Below are 25,479 nucleotides of genomic sequence, written 5' to 3'. Positions count from 1 at the left end.
GCAAATAAAAGTGGCCCGGAGAACAAAGTTCCATGGTACAAAGAAATACAGCAGAGGAAAGGAAATAAACGGTACTAACCTGACTATAGCAGATGTTGAAAATGACACGATTCATCTCGACGAATGGCAGCAAGAGTAAGCAGTACCAAAACTTATCTCCAGATGGCATTAGTAGTCTGTGTATGAAACTAGTAGGATCGGCAAATTCGTAACCGGTTCAGAGCGTAGTGCGGGCTGTGTCAGTGTGAGTGGAGCAGAGCAAAGGGGGAAGATGGTACTCACAGTGGAGCAGAGGGTGTTTGTTGTGGAAAGTTACGTGCAAACAAAGTCGTGGAAACAGTGTGGTCAGTTGTTTGCCGAGAAGTTTATTGGTGTCAAAGTGCCAACGAAGAGTGCCATGAAACGCCTAGTCCTAAAATGGTATCAGACAGGATCCGTTGTGAACAAGTCCAAAAACCTTCCGAAACGTGTCCGCACACCAGAAAATGTGGCTGCAGTGCACCAGAAAATGCTTCCGAGTCCTACCAAATCAACCCGACGCCTGTCGCAAGAGAACGCCATATCACGTCGATCATGCGGACGAATACTCCACCTGGATCTGCACATGCATCCCTATCCAGTGTCTGTTGTTCATGCATTAAAACCAGCAGATGCTCCTCAGCGGCTTGAGTTTTGTGAGTGGCTGTTCACCGAGATAACAATGCATGGCATGGCTTGGACATGGATCTGTTCTTTATTTCTGATGAAGCCTGGTTTCACCTAAGTGGTTATGTCAACTCACAGGTTCTGGGCAGCGGAGAATCCGCATTATTTCCACGAAACACCATTGCGTGAGCAGAAGGTTGGGGTTTGGTGTGCAGTGTCCGCATGCCGCATTATTGGTCCCATCTTCTTTCATCAGACGCTGAATTCGGAGCGTTACATTGCCGACATTTTGAATCCATTTGTGGCAGCATTAACTGAGGAGGAAAAGACCTACGTTTACTTCCAACAGGACGGAGCAACTGCCCATACAACCGACCGAACCTTGGAGCACCTTTACACAATCTTCACGCCTGACAGAGTTATTAGCAGAGGTCAGTCTGGTCTCGGCCCTAGCTGGCCACCCAGGTCACCTGATCTGTACGTGTGCGATTACTTTTTGTGGAGAACCCTCAAGTCTAAGGTGTATCGCAACAACCCTCATAGTCTTCAAGAACTGCAGCAGAACATTTTGGATGAGATTGCAGCACTTCCAGCCGTCCAGCTTCGATCTGCCTTCTACAACTTGCTGACCAGGGCCCAAAAATGCCAAGAGATGAATGGTGGTCATTTTCAACATCTGCTATAGTCAGGTTAGTGCCGTATTTCCTTTCATCTGCTGTATTTCTTTGTACCATGGAACTTTGTTCTCCAGGCCACTTTTATTTGCCCCACCCGGTATATCTATTGTTAGTATATAATCGAAGATGGATCTATGGCATTACAACAATAATGAACTATGAAAAAGGATATAGGAAGAGAGGATAACAGTATTAACCATATACGTTTCGACCCGAAGAGTCAAGAAGCCGGGAAAAGGTTCCAATTTTGTATCCCTCTTTTACAATCCGGTTGGGATATAGATTTCTCAATCGAATTTTGGTTGTTTTTCCCCTGGCTGCGCCAAGTCCTAGGTTGCACCAAAGCACACAAGTTGCGCATCACATGCGGCACCGGGTTAAGGAGCGCGGATAAGATCGTGAACCTACTGCCATTTCTGGGTCGTCATAGATGCCAAAGAAGCGTGGGAAGCTCGCTGGCCGTAAGACACGCAAAGCCTTAATGTTACAGCGTAGATAGGAATGCGGCGAGATAATTGAAACACCATCACGTGTCCAAGATCTGTTGGGATTAAAGGAGGATATTGCTAGAGAAGATAAGAAAGCCAAGCTAATTTCTATAGATATTACAGGAATGCCACGCGATATATATAAGGATATCAAAGACGCCGATTCTAAGAATCCCAGATTCGGACACCAATAAATAGATGGATGTCTATGTAAATGGTCAATCAGTTGTCAGCAGACGTGACAATTGGAAGAAGAAGAAATTTTGTCCATTATTAATTACTGTATTACAATAAGAAGTAGTCCTAGTATTGAATACTGAATCGTAAGAAGAAGAAATCCTTCTTATATTGAAGATTGAATTGGAAGAAGAAGAAGCCTTCCCATATTGGTTGTTAGATGATTGGAAGAAGAAGTAGTCCTTCCTATATCGAAGATTGAATTGGAATAAGAAGTCCTCCTTTCTATATCGAAGATTGAATTGGAATAAGAAGAAGCCTTTCCATATTGGTTATTATATGATAAGAAGAAGAAGTCCTTCCTATACCTTGTAAGAAGAAGAAGTCCTTCCTATACCTTGTAAGAAGAAGAAGCCTTCCCATCGATATACTTCAATATACTCACAAGGATATATATGTAGATAAACAAATCGACAGCTCGAAATATGATTATGTATATCAAATGAATGTAATCTGAAGAGATAAGAATATACGGTGCATTGTACCTTCTGTAGTGGGTTAAATAAGTTGTTTCCTTTCGTTTCCTTAAGGTTATCATTCAGTTTTAGTTGCCCTGAGTGTCTCATGCTTTACCCTGTCCTAAGCCGGACTGGTGCTACTCTCTCTGGGACGTGGCAACTACCACGGACAAATTACTGTTATACAAGTACTACTGAGTTCCGATCCGAGCGTTATTCGCTCGAGCGAAGCAACTCTCAATTCTGTACACTATCTAGAGTCGTCCGTGCGAACCATTTGAAACTCGATCGAAATTCTCTCGCTGCATCACTCTACTGTATACATACACTGCACTTGTAACTTGATTCGCAAAACTTGCTTCAAAATCTGTCATCTTCAACGTGTTTAGAAAACTGATAAAGCTTTCAGGTTTGGTATTAATGCATTTTTAATAATTATAATTAAAACACACACACACACTTTTCCTTTCGTCATTCTCTGCAAACGTATTGAGACAACTCGGCTACACGTGGATATTAAACCTCACCGATCCAACTTGAAATCAAGAGCAAATATAGATAAAGAACAATGTAAAATGATAACGAATCAGTCGAGAAAAAGTTCAGAAACCACATCGAGAATTTCTATAAACACTTGTGGTTTTGAAGCAACATATCTCAGTAAAGAAAACATGCGGTACAATGTGTTCGTCTACACATTCTTAAGCTGCACCTTCCTGCATGTGACCTGCTTCTTAAGGAGGGTTTACCCGATTTGGGAACCCAAGGCCTTAACCAGCGACGTTGGTAATCCACTAATTCTAACTCCGTTCATAGAAGCTGGCAACATTGAGACAGCACAAAAGCTCGCGGAAGTGATTGGCTTTTCCGAACTACAGAGTTATTCGGGCTACTTCACAGTCAATAAGGAATACAACTCAAACTTATTTTTCTGGTTCTTCCCAGCTGAGGTGAGTACATCCATGAACATTCAATGCAAACAAACTTTTGTTTTTCTATTACAACCATCCTTACTTTATCCCTTGCGAGCCATGTTGCCATAAGTTCTGTGATCTTTACACAGAACCATTCTCCTTAGTTTATTCACCTAAGAAACCTGTAAATAAGACAACCAACAAGACAAGACAACCAACAAGACAAGTATTAAAACTTACCTAGTTTAAATCCAGGTCCCCATCTCTTGATGAAATGATTTTGCTGTTTCCACCATGCTTCAGAGTCGAAGACATGCCTTTTTTATCTTGAAATATAACATAGGCCGATCTGATCTGTTGGATGTGTGGTGCCGCCAAGACAAAACTAGAAATTGCATAAGGATGGACAAAACTTTTAACTTGAATTTTAGTTTGGTAAATAAAAAATTACAAGGGGCTAATCTGGCAAGTAAGGAGGATGTTGGTCCACCGTCATGTATAGAGATCCTGACAGTTTGGGCGGAAGCGTTGTCATGATGTAGGGACAATTTGTATCCGAGCCATGGTTAAGATATTTTTGTGGCGAACATCCTCTCTCAACCACCTTAAACTCAGCATGATGGAAAGAACAGCTGGGTAAAAAAGGTGGGGGGGGGGGGCGACCAGCATATGGCCAAAGATGAAGTATAATATTGTGGCGAGCGTCTTAAATTGCAGACTGACCCTGAAAATGCTCCAGTTGTTCTGTGGCTCCAAGGAGGCCCAGGAGCCCCGTCAACCTTCGGGCTGTTTGTGGAGAATGGCCCTTTCTCTGTCAACGCCGACTTGAGTCTTTCTTCAAGAGAGTATGCTTGGACCAAAGTTTTTTCAATGCTGTACATCGACAACCCTGTTGGAACAGGTATGTAAGAATTGCACTTTCGTTTATCAGAATAAATCATCCACACTATCACAAATATTAAACACAATAACAGAGATCATGCAGAATTCAAAGTTAATAAAATAAATTTTAAAGTTAATTAATTTCCTTTTGGACTTTGTTCATTGGAGTGTGAGAATTCAAATGTTGCTTTGGGGAAATGGTAGATCCATCTCTTGCTGCATCTCTGTGTTTGTGCATGTAAAATACATATCTCTGCACTCTTTTTATGAGGATATAATTGCACATACATATTATTTACTACTGCAAGTAAACATTAAAATGATATAAAAGTTACAGATATGAATTTGCTCCCACAGACAACATTCTCGAGCCTTCAGTGTGTCACGTGATTCTCACTTTCATATGACATTTGGCAACACTTACATCAGTCACTTTCTTCTACAAAAACATAACTATTATATGGAAACAGTATTTAAAATATATTGATATTTGTAGGATTATTATAAATGGAAATAGTTCAACTCCGTCTGCTAGTGCAACGATTTAATGTGAGAATTGTGAAACGAGAAACCTTTTAATGGATTATATTTTTCCATTTTATGAACTTTCTGCATTCAATTTATTAAAAGTTTTAGCCAACAGTAACACCTAAAATATTAAAAGTATTTATTGATAATAATCTGAATACCATCTATTAACTTCTTGAAAGTCAAATGAGTTGTTGCAGTCTGCATTGATGATATTTTAAAGCACTACAGGGTACTTATAATAAGTAGTACTTATCACATGAACATGTTTACGTGCATAAATCTAGCGGAAGAAAAAGTGCATTGGAAATTAGATTACTAAATATTAATGTCATTTTTTCATTTTTGAAGGATTCAGTTTTACTGATAATGAAGATGGATACGCCAGAAATGGGACGCAAGTGGGAATAGACATGTATTCGGCTTTGCAACAATTCTTTACTATGTTCCCAAACTTGCAGAAGAACAGATTTTACATAACGGGGGAATCATATGCGGGTAAGTGTATTCAACAACATAACACAGTGGTATTAGAAATGGGTGTGTCTGCAGTGGCGGCGATTGGGGGGGGGGGGGGGCACTTTTGCTCCCGCACTATATTAAACCTTATATACTTAATTGAAAGCAAACGTCCTCTTCCCCGCCCCCCAGTTTTTGAACCCAATCGCCCCACTGTGTGTCTGTGTGTAAAATGTAAATTAAATAGCAGAAATGTCTGTGTTACACTGTGTGGAAAAGTGCCTAAGATATTGTATTGGTTCGATTTGTACTCATAGTGTAGTGGACAATGTTAATTTTGTAGTCAAGCAATCTCGTGTTCGATACCTGATCAGGGTATATTTTAATAGGTTGAATTAATATTGTTTCCATGATGACAAGAAATTTGGCTTGGTTTCGTCTCAACAAAACGAAATTATGTGCACAAAAATACAATACTTATTAAAACATACTAAAGCAAACTTTTGTACATTAATCAACACATACAACCTACTTCTGAATAAGAAGAAAACCCCATTATCGGTACGCCTGGAAAAATTGGATAGTAAATATTTTTTTGTTTATGAAAGAGACGAGACAATTAAACAGCAAATTTCAGAACTAGCGTACGCAGGATCCCCCCCCCGGAGGGGACTGAAATTGTAAAGGTAATATCACACAGCTATACATGGGCGTCCGGAAGGGGGGACAGGGGGGGGCCGTGGCCCCCCCCTGGAAAATGAAAGTCAACCAAAAATTATGTATTTCACACATATAATTTCATTTTAGCCACAATAATATGCGTTAATTATTGCATGAACACCATAAATTCAAATTTAAGCAATGTTTTTTTAGGGAACAACACTATTTTTGGGGGAAATGTGCCTTGTTTGCCCCCGCCTGGAAAAAAATACCTTCCTTGCCCCCCCCCTGGAAAAAATCCTGCGGACATCCATGCAGCTATAGGTATATGGGTGGGGCGGAATACACAAAATTTTCGTAATTACAATTTATAATATTCCTTTTAAGTTTATGTTCAATTAGATACACATGGTAATCGGGAGTGATTTTAAGGAGGGGGTGTGCATTTAGCACTTTGCACTTTCCCCCTGAGTTCTTTATTAAAATTTTGATTTTCTTATTAGCCCTTCATATTCATCTTTAAGTTGTAGGTGCAGTCCTGGTTGACCCATAACTTTGCGTTGGTATGATAAAATTACGCAGTACTAATTTAGAAGACATTAAACTCATGAATTTATTAACTTTTCTTCAGGCAAATTCGTTCCCGAAGTAGGATACAGGATCCATATCGAGAATCCCAGTGCACAACTACAGATCAATCTGAAAGGTAACCAAAAACTTAAAATGAAATACACTTATTTAGCAATGTGATTTTCTAATCACATATGGTAAATTTTCAAGATAAATGCACAGTTTGTAATGGCTATGTTGCTAGACGCCATAAAAGTAGCTGATTGGATAACTACTGCTATGAAATTGAGCTTCCGTTTCTTGAGAGTAGTTTTTTCTGAAGGTGTAATAGCTGCAAGTGAAAATTTAAAACAATGATTCCCAAAGTAAATGTCTTCCCAGTGCTCGTGCAAAATTACAATTATTTCCATAAAGCTTTTCTGTACCTTGAACAAATAGTAACTGCATGACCTTTACACAATTTCAGAAAGACAGCATTCATTCTTAAAATGCAAAATAAAGTAGTAATGTAATTAATTTTCTACGATAACATTATAATTGTAGAAGTAATTATTGTAATTATGTTAAATTTATAATTTAAAAACATAACTAATATTAAATAGAGATTTTCTTACACAACGTTGTAAGTAGTTTGTGTAATTGTTGCCCGTACTCGTAGTATCTTTGTATATATACAGGCTATTAATGAATATTCTAAAAGCTACAAATTTAATTTTTTATACCAATATTTGTAGAATCATTGGGAACTTCAGTTAAAAAACAACACAATAGATGTTAATAAAATTTATTTTGCTCTTTGCAGGTGTGCTTATTATACTGATTTTGTCTCTAATAGGGTTGGCAATAGGGAATGGCTTCTGCGATCCTATTTCTATGCTGAATTATTCCGCTCTATTGTACGAAATAGGACTGGTAGGTACGAACGCAAAGGATTACTTTGAAACAAAGCAGCAAGAGATTGTAAGCCTAATAAACCAAGAGAACTGGGCACAAGGATACAAGGTAACATTAGGATGTGTTTTGTTTGCTTGTTGTCGTTGTTATTCCTCTTGAGGTTAATCGCGACGGCGATTAGCGAGATTGTGCATTTGGTACTCGACCACTGAAGTGGAGTATATATAGTACCACCCATTTCATTAGTTCATCTTTCATCCTCATTCTCCTAATGAACCAAAATACAAATATATTATCAAAGGTTTATACACATAATTTTCTCTATCCAATTAAAATATAATTGGTTAACCGAGAAGGGATATTATAGGAGGGGCCAAAGATACTCTGCCCCTTTGAGGTACTGGGGACATTGGCGTAGCCAGGGAGGACCTCACCGGGCTAGGCATCTCTCCCGAAATTTTACCAAATTACAATTCTTTACAATTAAAGTTTTGTACAAAAATAAATGTCCTTTCTTTATAGATTTTGGTTGTTGAATTCCACAGCGACAAACTTTCTTGATTGGCTAATGTTTTATGTTTTACTTTTTTACTTAAACCACAAACAAATGTTGTATCATGTACTATATCTAAGAATATTTTTTTTAACAATCGCAATAATCTAAAAATTTTGATCGTTGCCCGAAATTACTTAGAAGTGAAAAATTACACGCTAAAACATTTTCATAAACACAAGTCGCAAATTAATGCATATAGCAGTTATGTTTTTTTTTAAAAATGTTTCTCGCAACTGCAATCACTTGACATCTGCAAAGAACGACGCAAAAATCGCAAAATTTCTGTTGTGCGAGTTTAATCTTTTCGATAACCTTCGGGCAAGATTTAGTGTTTTATGAATACAGTAATCACAATCAATATACAAAGTACCAAGATACAAGTTGTTATTTGGGTATCATTTTCTCTTAACAGATTTCTAAAACCCTGTTGTTCTGTTGTTCTTTTATCGAAGGACTTGGCTACGTTCCTGATTTGAGGATAGAAAGTGCACGTATGAAAGCGTATTATGAAAAGCAGTTCATTGCCTCATAATCATGGACCATTTTTTTACGACAACTGTTATGTACAACTGCATATGTGCAACAAATTGATTACCTCACAGGTTTGCTTCTAGATTCTTGATGAGCTGATAGGCGGAGACCAAACAAGCTTCGAAACATACTTCTATAACCAAACTCACTTTAGAGAGTACTTCAACTATCTCCTTCCATACGCAGACGACAGTGAGAGCTACCACGAGGAGCTGATCCAAACTGAGACGTCTCGGGTATCACTCCACGTGGGGAACACCACCCTCTCCAACGGGTCGTTGGTAGAGTCGTACCTGAACGACGACTTTCTGCGATCAGTGAAGCCTCTTGTAGAATCGCTGCTGGAGGAATATCCCGTCCTCTTCTACAACGGACAGCTGGATATTATAGTGGCTTACGTGCACACCGAAGAGTTTCTGCAGTCTTTGGATTGGAGCGGAACAGGTGACTATCACGGAGCTTCGAGAGTAATATGGCGATCGGGTGATGATATCGCCGGATACAGAAAGTCTGCTGGTTTCCTTACAGAAGCGATTGTCAGAAATGCAGGTCACATGGTACCAACTGACCAACCGCAATGGGCCTTTGACCTGATATCCAATTTCGTTAATAGTACTCAAGACCTCTATTAAGATGGCGCAACCAGAAACGAATCCATGGAAGTACCGAAAGTAAATAAATTTATTAAACAAATGAAACCTATACGAGTTCATAAAATCAACATTATGGTTATTAAATTTCTTTATCCAGACATTTCTTTGCATTTTCACTTCGTTGTGTTTTTTGAGAGCTACGAACCAAATTTTCCTCTTTCCCTGCCCACAATATAAAAAGTAAATGAAATCAATCAAAAGTTCGGCTGTAGCCCCATCAGTCCCCCTCTGCGTACAACAGTGTGAGTGGCACCATCAGCTCAGAGGTCTACCCCAATACAGGTAGCTTAAATTCTTTATAGGGATTATTAGGGGCAGATAGAAGTGTACTTAAAAATTAAAGTAAATGGGTACTTTTTATGTACAGAATAACTGGAAATGAATACACAAAACTAGTGTTCCTGGATTGAAATTCATAGTAAGGCATGTACAGTGCATCTCTTTATGGAGATAGAAAAGACTACATCAAGTAACCAAAAGTCAATTTAAAAGTGTAAATCAGTCCAACTTACTTTTGAATGAAGATCATAATTTGAAGTAGAGTTACAATTACCGTTACTTGAAAAAAGTGACTCACTTCCAAATCCCTATAGTTCTGCTCTTTGTGAAGAGCGCCAAATGAATAACACAACTACTTTCGAGCAAATTTCTCTATTTCTTCAACTATAAGTGCAAGACTTTTCAAATACCACGAACATTTAAGTAATAAATTACTTTGAAACTCTAAAATATGTGACACATATTTTGATTGGTTGTATGTGTCCAACTTAGGTCGTAGATTTTTTGGTTGCAGCCAACTTTCCATGAACTCGGAACCTGTAGAGGCACGTGTATTCTTTGTGTCCCTGGTTGTTTAATATGTGCAGCTTTATATACTCAAAGGCAACGGGCGAAGGAGTCTGAAAAGATAATGAATAAATACCAAATGATTGTTAGTTGTAACTAGGGTTAGGATATTTTATGACAAGAAATGCAAAAAAAAAAAAAAGTACATCTATGACCTAAATTTTCACTTAAATTTATTAAAATAATAAAAAAAATAATACAAGCTCTTTCTTTTTGTGAGCAGCAGATTACTTTTCACAGCTTCTCTTAAACAAAAGTTTGGACCACCAGGTATGCCCATCAGGTTCTCTCTTTATCATTCTCACACACAAACACTGGCGTATGCAGAGGAGGGGGGAGGCTGAACCGATGAAGCTATAGCCCCTTCCAAATGTTTGAGAAAAACAAACTTTTCGAATGAAAAAAGTGAAGAACTCCCAAATACCATTTTTGTCTTTGAACTATTTTCAAAACTATGCTTGAAATTGGTAATTATATTTTGTTTGTGCATCCCGGTTTACAATTCCAGCCCCCTCCGAAAGTAAATACTGCGTAAACTAGTGCAGACAGACAAATAGATTTGCCCCTTGTCTTGCCAAACAAGGAACTTAGTGCAACGTTCATAAAGAAAGAGAAAACAACGAAATAACAAATGCGAAAAAAAATCAAAATAATTTAAAAAAATGAATTTTGAGATGACACTAAACAATATTTCATATAACACTAAAAATGCTGACCAAGGCAGAATGTATTGTATACCAAAGTAAAAAAGTTTTTAATTTGGTTCAGAGTCCGAGGAAAACTATACTATAAGGTTGAAACGCCACGTTTATATTGTGTTATTTTACAATAAATTCTGCCTTGGTCAGCATTTGTAGTGTTTTATTGAACATGGAAACGAGGTTTAATAGTGTGAAAATAGTTCAGTTTCACCCAAGGAAAACTTAACAAAAAAAAAGCTTCAAATCTAATCTGTACCTGCACATTGAATCGTTGAAGAGGTGGGCCATCCCTGCTGTAGGAGTAGGTACCAAGGCAGACGCCGTTTCTATCGCCTTGGCCCTTCAAACCCTGGAAAAAAAATGGACGATCTCTTATAATTCCAAAAGAGAAGTTATTGACTTGTGGTTTAAGAAGCCAGACTACTCTTAACAAAAAAGAAAGATTTGGTCTGCTTTAATTGCTGACACATTTATCATGTGATTCTCCAGGCACGAGGTTGGATCTGCAGAGTTGGTACATTCATACATTAAAAAGTGTGAGGAATTAACATATGTAGGAACCAAAACAAATTCCATAAATTGAAATAAACAAAGGAAGATACCAATGGTTGTAAGATATTTTAGTTAATGTTTAGTTTCTCTACTCACCCACACTTTAAAGCTCTTGGGAGCACTGTCAATGCTTCCAGTGGGAGACAGGGAGCGGGGAATGTGTTCCAGGCTGAAGCCACTTATTTCAACCAGGCCTGCCAACTTAATGATAAGCAACGCTTCACTTCCAGTAAACGCCCAGCAGTGACCCGGCTCTGTGGATGGCTGAAAGGTCAATTATATACCATCAAAGCACAGTTATGTCGGTTTAGTTTAGAAACCATTAATTGTATCTTAGTATATATTAAAATTTTCCTCTTCACCTCACAAACAGCCACTTCTATATTCTCGCATTTCACGTTATCATGCTTATGAACTCAAGCTTCTATCCTCCAGTAACTTTGCATGTGCATTTTTTTCTCATATCTGCCTTTGTAGGCGATGAAAATTAATGATAATTGAACTGAGGAATCTACTCAGACTTAGTTCATAATAATTGCTATTGATTATATATTTTTTTATTATGCAAGGAATAATATATTCCTTATTGACATACCCTTAAAAAAATTCATGGTAGGGTCCATGCCCAGAAAAAAATAATAATTTGACTACCAATACATAAAGATATCATTATTATCACATGTAATCTTCTGTAGGAACTTTCAAACTTCTGAGAATTTTTATGTACTCCCTCTTCAACCACTCTCGGCGAGTGTGGAGCCTTGAGTACTGTGTCCATCATGAAATCCTGAAAAATCGTGTTTTTTTGGTTTATCAGGATTGTGTTCTCTACAGAGATAAGAAACCCTGTGAAAAAATGTACTCTTCGTAGTGTATACTTTTAATTAATTTAGAATGCATAATAATGAGTATCAACAAAAAAGTACACTTTTATCTTGATGTTTAACATAAAATGTCCGACCGCAGACGACGAGATTAGTTCGAGAGGATTAGTCTTAGCGGGATATGGGGAAGTGACGAAGGGCACGAAATAACGCTGTAGGTTAGGTTTCCAGTCAGTATTTGATTTGTATGCGTTCGGTTGTTTGGTTTATTATCGCTCGGTTTAGTGTGCGTGTGATAGCTTTTATAACTCTTTACATATCTTGCCAGCAAAATTACTATTGTGAAACGTCTGTGTTGTTTCAGGAGCAGATTATTTTTACGGAACCTCTTTCCACCGCTATTTTGCCACTGGACTCGTCCAGTCAGCGCATGCGCAGTCGCGTCGAAGGTCAATCAGAGCACACCGACTATACACCGGATAATCTGCAAAGATTCAAACACTATGATAATTCACAAACTATTGATTTATCTCTGACTCGGGGACTGGAAGTCCTAACCTATACGATCCCTCAGGGTAGAATGGCAATTTCCTCGATAATATCTCATGGTTTTCTAGTCTTTGAAAAGCTCTATTGGTACTATATGTACGTATATATCTCACCTGCAGAATCGTTTCTGGTCCATTCTTAAATGAATAGATGGGGATCCCCAATAACGTGAGTTCCACGGTTTGGCCTGGATTTTTTGTTGCAGATGTCGCCACTACTTTCCCGCCTAAAGATATAAGAGGAAAGGGAGCAAAAATATTAACCATTATACCTAATAATACAAGTTTAAATGAAGTGGCACTTACTTAACATTAATTTGCACTTTCCTTCCTAAGACGATATGGCAGTGGCGTATATGGGTACAGAATCTGGGCTATCTCACTATATCACAATGTTCGAACAGACAAAAAAAATGATTGTGATAGACAAAAAATCAACAACGATTTGAAGCTTTTCCTCATACGTAAGCCGAGCAGGGGCGGTTACTGATATTGTTACAGTGTTGCACAACGACCGTAAATTTTTACCACAAAATTTTATACTTTTTGTTAGTATATTTTTTCATTTGTTTTCCTATTAAATATATTGAACTTAAACAAACAATTTTGCCCTTCATTGCTTCATAAAGCAAATTCCATTTTGATCTGTTAAAAAAAGAGAGGCAAGCTGCAAGATTTCACAGTGTATGAGTAGATGCACAGGTACGTGTTGCAAAGCCGGAGCAAAGGCCTGATCTCTACAGCGAGGAGTATTGGAGCGAAGTTCAACGCTGTTCTTCCTATCCCCTGCTTCAGTCGGCTTGGTCATTGCAATGGGTTTACAACACAGCAAAGTCAGGCAACCCGTTTCGGATCCCCCGGCAGATGAGGGAAGAAGAGGACGGAGCAACAACAAACGCTTGATTGCTAGTTCTTTCATACACCGTTAGAGAGCAGCAGCCAAGTTCTCACTGCCCTGTGTCGTAAGAGCAACAGACAAAATGTCCACCTTAAGCAAAGATAAATATTTTGTTTTGGGGAGAATCTTAACCTAATTTAAATTATGCTTGAAACTTGTAACAATTTGATTTGATTTGTTGTTTTTTAAATCCACTTTATGCACAGAAAGACTAATCGGGACTGGATCTACAGTTTAACATTCAAGTACTTCTTATGTAATCACAAAAAATTCTGCATGCTGCCGAATAAATGGAAACTTCAAATTTTGTATGATGATTATTAATTGTACTCCTCGTAAGTGTCACGTGTCAGTCACTTATAAAATTATAAATACATATAATTACATTATAAATATATACAAATTAAAGTTATATATATATTTGCTGCAACCACCAACATTCTGAACCACGAGCCGCCACTGAAGCCGAGTAAATTGTTCATTAATTATGTCATTCATTTAGTTCACTACACAACACAGCACATATCATTCAAAAAAATATATCCACGCACTCAGTCCCCCCACACTACTCAGCGACCAGCCTTGAAAGAAAAACGTTCCGCGCACCAAGGAAATGATCTCGAAGCGATTCCACTTGAACTACACAACAAGAGTACCTGGCAGCTGGCACTGTCCTTTCTCAGTTCGGTTACTTTTAGGTGCGGTCATAAACATAAGCCATAAACGGACAGCCAATAAACTCCCAACTCCCCCTCACCCCTGCATCTACTCTGGCTGTTTGAAGAGGTCCGCGGCCACGGCCTCTCCCTTTTGTTCTAATTTGATGCAAGTGGTGTGCTTGGCCCAGAGTGGAAATTTCTCTGTCGCAAGCAACCAGTTTCCCTTTTCCTCGCTCCAAAATTCCCCGTTCCTGTGAAGATTCCACGCTGGGAACAGGGGATTCGCAACACTGACAGAATTCCTGCTAGTACAAGACTGCCATCCTAAACTCACGGGACTCCATCCGCGTTCAAAGAAAGCGGGCAAGATTGCCAACTCGTAAGAAATTAGTGTAACAACTTCTAAGAAATAAGTGTGCCAACTCATGAAACACCATCATCTTCTTATTAAAATGAACAATTTTATGCTCTGCTGAGCCTGGGCTTCGCAGATAGCCTAGCATATACGCCTCTGGGATATGGAATTTCCACAGTTAATCACGAAACACTAAATCTATATTAGCCCCATGTAGTTCGCTGCAGCTTTGTTTTGACTCTTTGCACTCACGTGCCTATCTAGTTCAAAGGCGCCCGCAGGATTTTTTCTCAGGGGGGCAGTCACAGAAACTTTTATTATTATTAATTTTATTATTGCTATTATTACTGATATTGTTATTATTATTACTATTACTACAATTTCTTATGTTTTTTTAAAATTATATTTTTACTTACTTAGTCGCGTCCTCTTCTACCTGCCGGTGTCGAGGGGTTACAGAGAATTCTCCAGACGTTTCTGTCCATCGCCTTTTCCTGTGCCTCTTTCCATCTTATGCTTCGTTTCTCCAAAATCTCTTTGACAATCATATTCCATGTCTTTCTTGGTCTTCCTTTTGGTCTTGTTCCTTGTGGACGTGCTTCCCATATCTGCTTTGGCAGTCTCGTCTCACTCATTCTGCTCAAATGGCCGAACCATCTAAGTTGATTACGTTCAACTGTTTCTTGTAGTGGCTGAGCATTTAAAGATTGCCGAATGGTTTGATTCCTTATCCGATCTTTCCTGGTTTTCCCACTTATTCTTCGAAGGTACCTCATTTCCATTGTTTGTACACTTTGCAGGTGTTTTCCAGTCAATGTCCCATTTTCACTGCTATATGTAAGTGTTGGTATATAAATTGTTTTGTATACAGTGAATTTTGTTTGGGTAGATATTTCTTTTTTGCCTATAAATCCTCGGTTTATCATTTGATATAGCTTTCCTGTTTTCATGATTCTATCTCTTATTTCTTCCTCTTCTTTTCCTTGACTGTTTATAATTACTCCAAGATACTTGAAATTTGTCACTTGTTCTAAAGGTTCGTTATTCAGTTTTATCTTATGGTTTGTCTTTTCTCTGCTGATTATCATTGTTTTAGTTTTCTCCGTATTTATTTCCATATTCTTCTTATTTAATTCTTCATTAAGAATATTTAGATTATATTGTAAACTAGCCTGTGTATTAGCTATTAGTATAATATCATCAGCGTATATGAGCTCTGTTAGTTTAATTGATTTCATATTCCAGTATCCTACCTGAAATTGTTTCATTTTTATATGGCATTCCTTTATTACTTCATCTAATAGTATTATAAATAGATATGGTGATAGTATATCTCCCTGTTTAACTCCTGTTGTTATTTCAAATTCCTCTGACTGGTGGTTTCTCGTCCTCACGTAACATCTGCATCCTTTGTACCAACTTTGGATTGCTTTTATTAGGTTTTTATCCACTCCTTTCTTCTCTAAGGATTTCCATATATCATTCCAAGGAACTCTATCAAAAGCCTTTTGTAGATCTACAAAACATACATGTACGCCTCTGGGATATGGAATTTCCACAGTTAATCACGAAACACTAAATCTATATTAGCCCCATGTAGTTCGCTGCAGCTTTGTTTTGACTCTTTGCACTCACGTGCCTATCTAGTTCAAAGGCGCCCGCAGGATTTTTTCTCAGGGGGGCAGTCACAGAAACTTTTATTATTATTAATTTTATTATTGCTATTATTACTGATATTGTTATTATTATTACTATTACTACAATTTCTTATGTTTTTTAAAATTATATACGTTTGTAATTTCCACATATTGTATATCTGCTATACAATTTGCATAAACTGTATAGTTAACATTAATTCATATAGGACAAAAAGCTACTTTTGGAGTTAGATAATCAGTGTAAAATAGACTGTAAGCTTAAATGCAACCCTACTTCAAATAATAATAGGTATGGCCTGTAAGTCACAGAAGACAATACTTTTTGTTATAAAATATCTCTAAAATTTCCACATTCAAATTAAATTAACTCTTTCCAGAAATCTCAGGGGGGGCAAGTCTCCCCCCCCCCACCTGCGGACGCCCATGATCTAGTTGGTTACAAAGTGCAACACTGGAGCGTCTACTTCCTTGATTTGGTGTCACGTAGTGTATTTGGTGTCTGCACCGTTAGCGATACGTTCTGAAGCGGTGTACAAATGTAGGATATGATCACGTGGTCCCAACGGCGAAAGAAACAGTAGGCGAATTGTCCACCACCATTTTCATTCGGTCTGAATTACACAATGTGTTGACAATGAATTGAAATAAAGACGTCAATACGCAGAGAACAATACCTGCTTCGAACCTACATAGTTTCATTCCTTAAAACAACACAGGATGTAGAAAAAAAAGTAATCAAAATAGCGGTGGACAATTTGCTTACCATTATCTTTGCCATTGACTGCACGCGCATCTATCTCTTTTTTTTTCAGTCAACTTATGAATGCGGTTTCATTTCTTGCTCTCTGATTGTCTGTTGGAAAGTTACGGTGCTTTGATTGAGACAATATCTTGTTTGCGCTGTACGTTAGATTAGGTTAGATTAAATTAGAAAGCAGCAAATTTGAGCTAAAAAATAGGAAATAAGGCATTCTCACAATCACTGCACCGTAACTTTCCAACAGCCAATCAGAGAGCAAGAAATGAAACCGCATTGACAAGTTGACTGGAAAAAAAATCGCTGACTGCAGTGGGATCCATGAGTATTACCGTGCAAATTGTGTATCACCATGTTTGTGCGCTTTATTTGACCCAATAAGAGCTTCAAAAATTAAAATAAATCTCAAAACAAGCTGTTGACAACTTCTGCACCAGCATACATAAAATCCATCATTTAAAAACATATAGGATGTAAGAGAAAAATTAATGAAAATAGTCGGGGACAATTTGCCGTGCAATACTAGTGGATCCCACTACTTGCTAACCAGTGAAATGAACGTTTAAAGCAGCACACAGGCATTAGTTGAATCTTCTGGACTTGAACACCGATAGCGCATTGCGTCTACTTGATTGAATACAGTTTCCTTGCATTTGCACTGCAATGAGAGTAAAAAAGCGCAGCGAACAAGACTGGGCAATTGAATAGGTCAAGGTGGAACTAGAGGTTGACATCGTAAGTTGCCCTTGTACAATTTTAATCATAACTTTTAGGTCAAGTTATATCAGTACTTTTTTTTTTACATTTTTACATTCTCGTTCTTTCAAAATGAATAGTGAAACTCACTCATGGAAGAGCTCATTGATTAATAATAAAACATTGGACTGAGGAGACCAGGCGTTGTTTTCGATAGCGTTTTTTGTGGTCTGAAGTAAGACTAATTGACTCTAGGTTCTATCTGTAGCCTTACCTAGAGACTGTAGCGCGTAATCAGCTTCTGCTATCTTGTCGGCGTCGTACTTCTGAATGTGATCACCGATCAGCTTCTCTACGTCATCAAGGAGATTCTGATCGCACTTTTTTTGCAGTACTATGAAAACAAACAAGAGAAAATAGACAAGCAGAAATTAATTTTCTTTGAAGAATAAAACTGATACATTATTTTATTATTATATATATACGTGAAAAACATTTGGAAGCCCCGAACAATGATCTATTGATTTGTTAAATATAGCATGAAACAAATTTGCTTTTATAACGTGTGAGAATACATCAATGTACTTACATACTATTTGAGGAACTCTTTGTTATTTTTTAAACTTTTGTTATTGTTTACGTATACTCCCAGGCATATTAAACTGTTAAGTGTGTATTATTTTATTTCTTGTAACTACATTTCTGTTGTTGTTGTTATTATCATTATGTTAGTAGAGTTACAATTAAACCATACACGTGATGTTCTTACATAAGGTACTTGTGGGAATCTGTCAGCCAATCACATTTAATCTTGTTAACAGTACATGAAGCAAACGAATGTGCCCTTTAGTGTAAAAACAGCTACAATGACTGTATTTCGATATCGAAAATAATCTTACCAAGTCTATTCAAAATGATGAATATTATAATTAAGTATTAAGTTTATTTACATTGACTGACCTGCCCTCTGATGGCGTGTTTCAAACTAGATACTAGTTTTGCGGACAAGAATTCCCTTAATCATCAAATGTATGTATTATGCACCTGTTTTCAGGCAGAGTGTTCTCACAGTAGACAAAGGTCAAAATACGATGGCGAAACCAGTAGTTAAAGAGCAGGCAGGAATTTTTCTCCGGATAAAACATCGTAAGGGAGTAAAACCTTGATTGTGTCATGCTTGTGACCAATTCCACAAAACTCAGGTGTTGTTAAAACCCGAAAGAAGAGAAGAAAATATAGCATCGTGATTAATTGAAAACCCACAATTCAGGAAGGATAACTTACATCTCTTGTGGACTGGGCTGGGATTCAGCATTTTAAGGAGGCTTGGTCACGATTTGACTCGAGGTCATTGCGTTACGGTATAGAGTATATTGGCCAAGAAGGCAAGAAGAGCAAATCAAATTGAAAGATGAAGTAACAGTAACTATATAATTAAACCACATACGTACATTTTTGCAGCTCTGAGTTCCTACTTATTTGCTTTACTATCTGCTCTCCCAGCCATTTGCCATAACTTCCCTTGTCGTCTTTCTGATCCACTTCCTAGAAAACAGAAACGAGCCTTTAATTTTGATCTACCAGCCAATTTGATTATTTTTTTCGCAAAACCGTTGACGTAAAATGGAAATGGTTAGAATTACGAAAAAAATATATAGGAACATAGAACATTCATTTCATTAAGTAGACCGTGTTTGTTTGGACCTCTTTCGTGCATTTCCAGAGGCTAATGAAATATGAACTAAAAACCTAAAATGGCCGCAAACTTTCCAATATGGTGGCGAGATCTCAATTTGGAATTTTTCCTGACTTATATAGCGTGTTGAACTGGGCAACATTGTTAACATCTCTCGCTATCCGAGGGGTAAAAAGGTTACATTTGACTGAGTTATGCATGTATTGCTGATACGCGCCTCGACACACAGGCGAGAGACCAATAAGTAACCGACACTGAAGCTTGTTGGCTTGTTGATTCACGTGAACGCTAACTAAAGAATTGGAGATTGATCGATTGGTGTGTTGTTTTAAGTCCACTTTATGTACAGTAAGGCTAATCGGGACTGGACCTACAGTTTAAAGTGGGATCCGAACCACTTATGCCTCGAACGGGTATCGAACCCAGGATCCCTTGTTTACAAGGCGACGACGAAAAGAATTGGAGAGTATAGAATGCATGGGTCTACCCGAAATCGTAGAGGCAGCGGGGATTGTTCCTGCAACGATCATCTGTTCCTTTGTAGAAACAATTTTGACCTCAAACATACTTTACTAATGGTAATGAGAAGGACAATCTCTATCTCCCTCTTATGGGGAGAAAAGTCCAATAACAATATACACGTAAAGTAACTATGCATTCTAATATTAATACGTTAATGGTACGTAACGTGATAAAATAAAGAAAAATAGTTGTCCTGGATGAAAACGTATATGAGGTATCGTGTAGAAGATTATCTCCAAGTATATAATAATATTAAAAAATAATAAATTGGTAATATATTTTTACTAATTTATAACAATTATTACTTGATTATTATTATATCTTCTATTAAACTTCATACCATTAGAAAAAATTCTGGTGACATCTTTGTACACACAAATTTTCAGAGAAAATATGTACCTGTAATGACCTCAACAGCTCTTTTGTGTCGCAACTTTGTGAACGAAGGCTCAGGGCAGCGACTTCTTCCTGCAGGGTGTGTATCTGCGTGGCGTGAAGTGCATCGTTCTTATCCCACCGGATAACTCTGTTGCCAGCATACACTGCCGCATACACTGCAAGGAAAGGTCTTCATTATTAACAGATCATAAACACGTTTCAGGGCTGGTCGCATGTAACAAAATTTGCAAAGACTTCTCGGTTACATGCAACGTCATCATTGGTAGGTCACCGACTGTAATATGATAAATATCACAGTCTCGCATGTGTCCTGAGTAGGTGTAAAACTGACATAGTTTGAACCAATGTCGCAGTAACAAGTAACAATTGCTTTTTGAGTAATTCTAACTTGAACTAGCTAGTTTTAAACATGGACGTCCACAGGATTTTTTCCAGGGAGGGGCAAGCAAGGTAATTTTTTTCCAGAGGAGCAAAGGAGGTCTATTTTTCCTCATAATAGTGATGCCCTCTCAAAAAATACTATTTTAGTCTGAAATTATCACGTTCCTTCAACGTATTTATAATAATTAACATGAATTACTGTGGCTGAATGAATTTATGAAATATATAATTTTCAGGTGGGCATTCATTTTCCAGGGAAGCCGCAGCCCCCCTTGCCCCCCCCCCTCGTTAGAAGTAACGTTATAGGAAGTTAATTTTGCAGTTTACTTTACGACACTTAAATTATTATTAACTTGAAACGTGGGGGGAGTTCTAAATTTGTCAACTCTATTTCCAACTACATGTCTTCTCTGGATGCTAAGGTGAAAGGTTTTTCGTAGAATCGACCAAGGCATTTGAAACGTGGTAGTCCAGCCAGAGCCAAGTCATTGTCGAGGGAGTGAATCTTTTTTTAGCTTTGGAGTGGATGAGAGAGAAACAGGTGCAAATGGAATTTAAGCCACCACATGCAATATACCGTGGCTGGCACGCCAACGATTTTTCGAATTAAAATCACTCAAGCAAAAGCTGACTCCTTGTCTCGTCATTTTTTAATTTGTTGTAATAATATAAATCATATATGAAGACTTATTATCTGCAGAAATATATATAAACACATATAAGTCTTCTTCATATTCATTTTATTACAATTAACCATATCTGATTGTATGTAATTTGATTACAGCAAAATTTCGAGCAGAAAGTGACAAAGTAGGCTCAGTTAATTTCGTAAAGTAGCTTTCCGAACACTGGTTTGAACACACTATTTATAGTGTATGGATTAAGTGTTTTAACTGCAATATTGCGATACATTGCTACGATCTGTGACCTACTAATGATGACGTTGCACAAAAACAGAAATAGACTGCACGGGCCTTGTATAAGAAGGCATTGGCCTGGTCTCGGTTTGGTTTGGAGCAGAAAGTAGGCCAGAGAGATGCATTTTTAGAAAAGTTTGAATTACTACGTAAATTTACAGATTTATCATGACCTACATACTGCGTTAATTCTATTTATTTGTTTATTGTGTAAAAATAAATGGATTGCCAATACATGGAAACTAAAAGCACAGCTAGGTTTTCCAAATTTTCTCAGAGAGGGGGATGTTTTCATTAATACTTGTATTACATTTTGTAGACACTAAGGGAAGAACAATGTTCACAATTGGTTCACGTTAACTGCCAGGGTGGTTTCACCAATTTTTCCTCCTGCGCCAAAGTGGTTATTGAACTTTATTTCTTTTGTACTTGATACAGAGTCTGATGAAGACCTTGCTAGAAGGTTGAAACGTTACGTTTAGTATATGTTTTTAATAAAATAAATTACTGCCTTGGTCAGCATATTTATATTTTTTCATAATCATGGAAACAAGGCTTAATGGTGTTATAACCGATTTTAATGTGTCTCCGATGTATGAAACTGGTACCGAGTGTTTCAAACAATACTCAGTCACAGTGCGTTGAGCGGTCGACTTACGATTTCACTTCCTACGGTTCCAGTTTCGACACCTGGCTTGGGCATGGGGGTTCCAAACATCACGTAACAACCATTTCATCTTCATCGTCGCGATTGGACGAATGTGGGGAAAAAAGCAACATCAAATGAGAAAAATATCTGTGTGTGCAGTTATTATGTGCATGTTTACTTACCGATAACGGCAAGGATCACAAAACTCGCGCTAACTATAGTGACGGTGGTCCACATCTTCACCAGCAGCTCCCTGTCCTTACTTCAATAGCGATCTAGTGCGTCCGTGATAGCTCTGCTATATAGAAAGAGAACCTTAAGAAATGAGTCTTCATCCCAAACAAACAAAAAAACTCAATTAAAACAGATAACAGCTTCTCCTAAGAACAGAAAGTACCATGTAATTCTGACTTAACCGATCATAATTGTTACTACATTGGCTGTTTTTGCCCAACATATCTCCTGTTAAGTCTTCTTCTTTATCATGAACCTGTCAACAAAATCCTGTCGAAGTGACTCTATGTTTTTAAGTTGAGTCTGATTATAAACAAAGTCGTCATTCTGTACCACTCCAACCGCCTACGTCATTATCCACTGTTGATGGTATGAAACTCAATTGAATGAATCTTAGCATCATATTATTATCGATAGTAAGTGAAAATTCTAATATGCAATCGGAAACATATTTATATCACATTAACATGTATTTTTGCTTAATAAAGTTTATAGAGACATATACCTATTTGAACAATTTTATGTATAGATGTAGAGGTTGTAGGAAATATCCGTATGTATGCTTAGTAACGGCGCTACTGAAGCTGGTTGCATTTTGGAGTACTGTGATTCTCGACCTGTAGAGGAAACACGAAAATAACTTTTAGTTTAGTGGTCTTAGGCTGCATACAGAGACTTAGTCACAGGAGTGATGCACCAATAGAGACAGGGTAGACCGTAAAATTTTATAGTTATTTCACCTAACTGGGATATTAAACATATATTAAAATATGAAAATCACACAAATCAACTGTGCCGTATCTGATAAAATTATGAACGTGGTTCTGTTCCAGCGAAGACTGTCCCCATGCTGGGACTGAACGAGGCGAAACATTGCTTATAGATTGTAGCTTATAGAGTAAACGATGGTGATCTATACGATGGTATATTTAGTAAATACTCTATTTAGTAAAGCTACTTCTACCTTTTATTAATCTTTAAAATTTGTCCAATTTCGGACAGTTTCACTTTTATTCTGGTCATTAGCGACTGTATTTCGGAAAGTTTGAATTTTCTATAATATTGTCTACCTTACAATCGAAGACGCGTTTAACCACTGCCTACGCACATTGTTACTCGTTAAAAATTTGATGTTATACAGAGATATGGAAAGGATGCGTCATAAAATGCAAGAAAATTCTTACCAAAAGTTTATTTCGAAAGGTTTACTGCCCTCTCATGAAATTCTTGGGCGACATTGTGTTAAGCGACGATACCGAATGAAATGCATGTGTAGAAATTAAAAATGTAGCGGAAAGTCTATCATAAGTGTGGAAATTGGTGGACAACTATGAAAGGAAGTTTATGACAGTAAGAAAAAGTTTGTGGACGATCTGTTGCCTCGTCGAATAGTGTATGTACTTCTGAACAGATCTCTGAATAAAAATTTAGAAACTCAAGTCTGTTGCTTTCCATGATTAACAACAAAGATAAGAACTCTAACGAGCTTTTCATAAGCTGACAGAAGCTTTACGGTGGCAGTTAACTTCAGACGTAAATGCAAAGAAATACATTATAGCCTCAGCTGTGAACACGATAAAGCATTTTTTTTCCTACTGCTAAGTGACACACACTTTCGGAATGTTTAATAGAATTGATTTACACAACTTCGATGTTCTAAGCATGATGTTGTTGGTAAGTAATTTTAAAATGAAATTTTTATGCACTTTAATGCCTTATGCACTTTAAAATAATAATAATAATAAAAAAAACATTAGTTGTACCAACCAATGAACTTTGTATCAACGAGTCCTTCGGAAAATTGATTTTTAGAAAATAACCGAGTCTCAGTTGCATCACTCAAAAGTAGTTCTGTTATAACTACAGCTACTAATTTTGTAAAGTAACAGTTATTTTGTTTTGCGGTTACTTAATTATAAGTAACTAAGTAAGATATAACTCGCATAACATAATTTCTTGCATGAACTGCAAGTTGTATTTGTCACTGATGACCATCTTAAACTTAATTTTCATTAACTTATAATTAACTTAATTTTATTTCATATGAGAATAAAGAGGTGAGAAATTCCAAACTAATTTAAAAAAATGTCCTTCCATTTGAAAACGTAAAGTAACTGAAAATGAACTGTTAATTTCGTTATTCATTACTTGAGAAAAGTAACTGCTATAAGTAACACTGTTAAGAATATACTTATTATTATTATTATTTTGCAGATGCAAGCTGTACGATTATCAACTGCTGAAGACGAAGTAAAGTAAGTCGGTACAAATAAAATAGTTTTATATTCATATAGGGACAAATACATAAATTGTGTATTGCATGTACAATTATCAATAGTATCATTCTTTGCCATTTAGTTTTGTTTCGTGCAGGGTGCGAAATCTCTGCAGATTGGGGGGGAAGGAGCAGACAACAGACAGACGCACTATATATATATATATATATATATATATATATATAGTGTTATTAAATATGTGTAAATTATTAAATAATTATATTACAAAATACACATTGTCCTTCATTCAAAGTGTAATTGCAAATTGAAGATTTTAATGTACTACTGATGCTATGAACAGTGATTTGCCTAAGGGGGTACAAAAATGAAGAGACATTAAGAAGATAACAGTTTCCTGTATAAAATCCACATATAAATGCTATTCAGGACAAGATCGTTGGTGGGGAGGAATTCCCCCCTGTCCCCCCCGGGATTTCGCACCCCGGCTTTCGTGTTTATAGAGCCTGCACCACTAACTTTGAACTGGAGAGAAAATGTATTGATTAGCTACAATAATAATGGATAGCTTTTGCTGCGTTGGTCTATATTACCAAGGAGCAGGAGTATTATTTGACTTGTTATGAGTTGAAGGAAGAGGAGACGTGAAATGCATGTATGAACTTATCAACGAACAGTGAATGAATAGTATTGCAATCATGGGCGTATGCAGGAAAAAAAATCGGGATGTCTTTTAACAGGATGTGTATGGTTCACACTAAAATATCTCCTAGTTCAATGGAGGGGATATCCCCTTGCACC

The 25,479-nt window shown here is 37.3% G+C and overlaps 3 protein-coding genes across 6 annotated transcripts in view; 2 read left to right on the top strand and 1 right to left on the bottom strand.

Moving 5' to 3' along the window:
• Positions 1 to 1,216: 1,216 nt before the first annotated feature.
• On the top strand, positions 1,217 to 9,245 carry LOC145978531 (venom serine carboxypeptidase-like). Of its 2 annotated transcripts, none has more exons than XM_083111183.1 (6): positions 1,217 to 1,334; positions 4,137 to 4,320; positions 5,181 to 5,327; positions 6,580 to 6,654; positions 7,354 to 7,520; positions 8,583 to 9,245. In XM_083111183.1, the coding sequence occupies exons 1-6, from the start codon at positions 1,302 to 1,304 to the stop codon at positions 9,129 to 9,131; spliced, it is 1,155 nt and encodes a 384-aa protein (XP_082967309.1). In that variant the 5' UTR covers positions 1,217 to 1,301; the 3' UTR covers positions 9,132 to 9,245. The 2 variants fall into 2 exon arrangements, with proteins under 2 accessions (XP_082967309.1, XP_082967308.1); XM_083111182.1 differs by lacking the exon at positions 1,217 to 1,334 and adding an exon at positions 3,163 to 3,455.
• A 244-nt stretch (positions 9,246 to 9,489) lies between these two features.
• The window catches only part of LOC145978622 (SUN domain-containing protein 1-like), a 75,091-nt gene continuing 59,101 nt past the window's right edge, over positions 9,490 to 25,479 (bottom strand). The window contains exons 3-10 of one of the 3 annotated variants that reach the window (XM_083111354.1): positions 22,393 to 22,508; positions 20,264 to 20,418; positions 19,098 to 19,191; positions 17,921 to 18,040; positions 12,738 to 12,850; positions 11,348 to 11,515; positions 10,956 to 11,048; positions 9,490 to 10,051 (exon numbers count right to left, since the gene is read on the bottom strand). In XM_083111354.1, coding sequence (XP_082967480.1) covers positions 9,920 to 10,051; positions 10,956 to 11,048; positions 11,348 to 11,515; positions 12,738 to 12,850; positions 17,921 to 18,040; positions 19,098 to 19,191; positions 20,264 to 20,418; positions 22,393 to 22,447 — 930 coding nt within the window. In that variant the 5' untranslated portion in view covers positions 22,448 to 22,508 and the 3' untranslated portion in view covers positions 9,490 to 9,919. Of the gene's footprint in view, positions 10,052 to 10,955; positions 11,049 to 11,347; positions 11,516 to 12,737; positions 12,851 to 17,920; positions 18,041 to 19,097; positions 19,192 to 20,263; positions 20,419 to 22,392; positions 22,630 to 25,479 lie in introns of those variants that run through there. The other 2 variants (XM_083111355.1, XM_083111356.1) reach the window with 2 other exon arrangements.
• Positions 23,948 to 25,479, top strand: part of LOC145978615 (uncharacterized) — a 47,283-nt gene continuing 45,751 nt past the window's right edge. The window contains exons 1-2 of the mRNA XM_083111344.1: positions 23,948 to 24,118; positions 24,659 to 24,699. Of these exons, the coding sequence (XP_082967470.1) occupies positions 24,065 to 24,118; positions 24,659 to 24,699 (95 nt within the window). The 5' untranslated portion in view covers positions 23,948 to 24,064. The remainder of the gene's footprint in view (positions 24,119 to 24,658; positions 24,700 to 25,479) is intronic.

The sequence above is a fragment of the Lepisma saccharinum genome, chromosome 25 (assembly GCF_977018435.1).
Source record: "Lepisma saccharinum chromosome 25, izLepSacc3.1, whole genome shotgun sequence".
Lineage (NCBI taxonomy): Eukaryota > Metazoa > Arthropoda > Insecta > Zygentoma > Lepismatidae > Lepisma > Lepisma saccharinum.
Note: the sequence above shows the minus strand (reverse complement) of the source record. Positions and strands in the feature narration are given on the sequence as shown.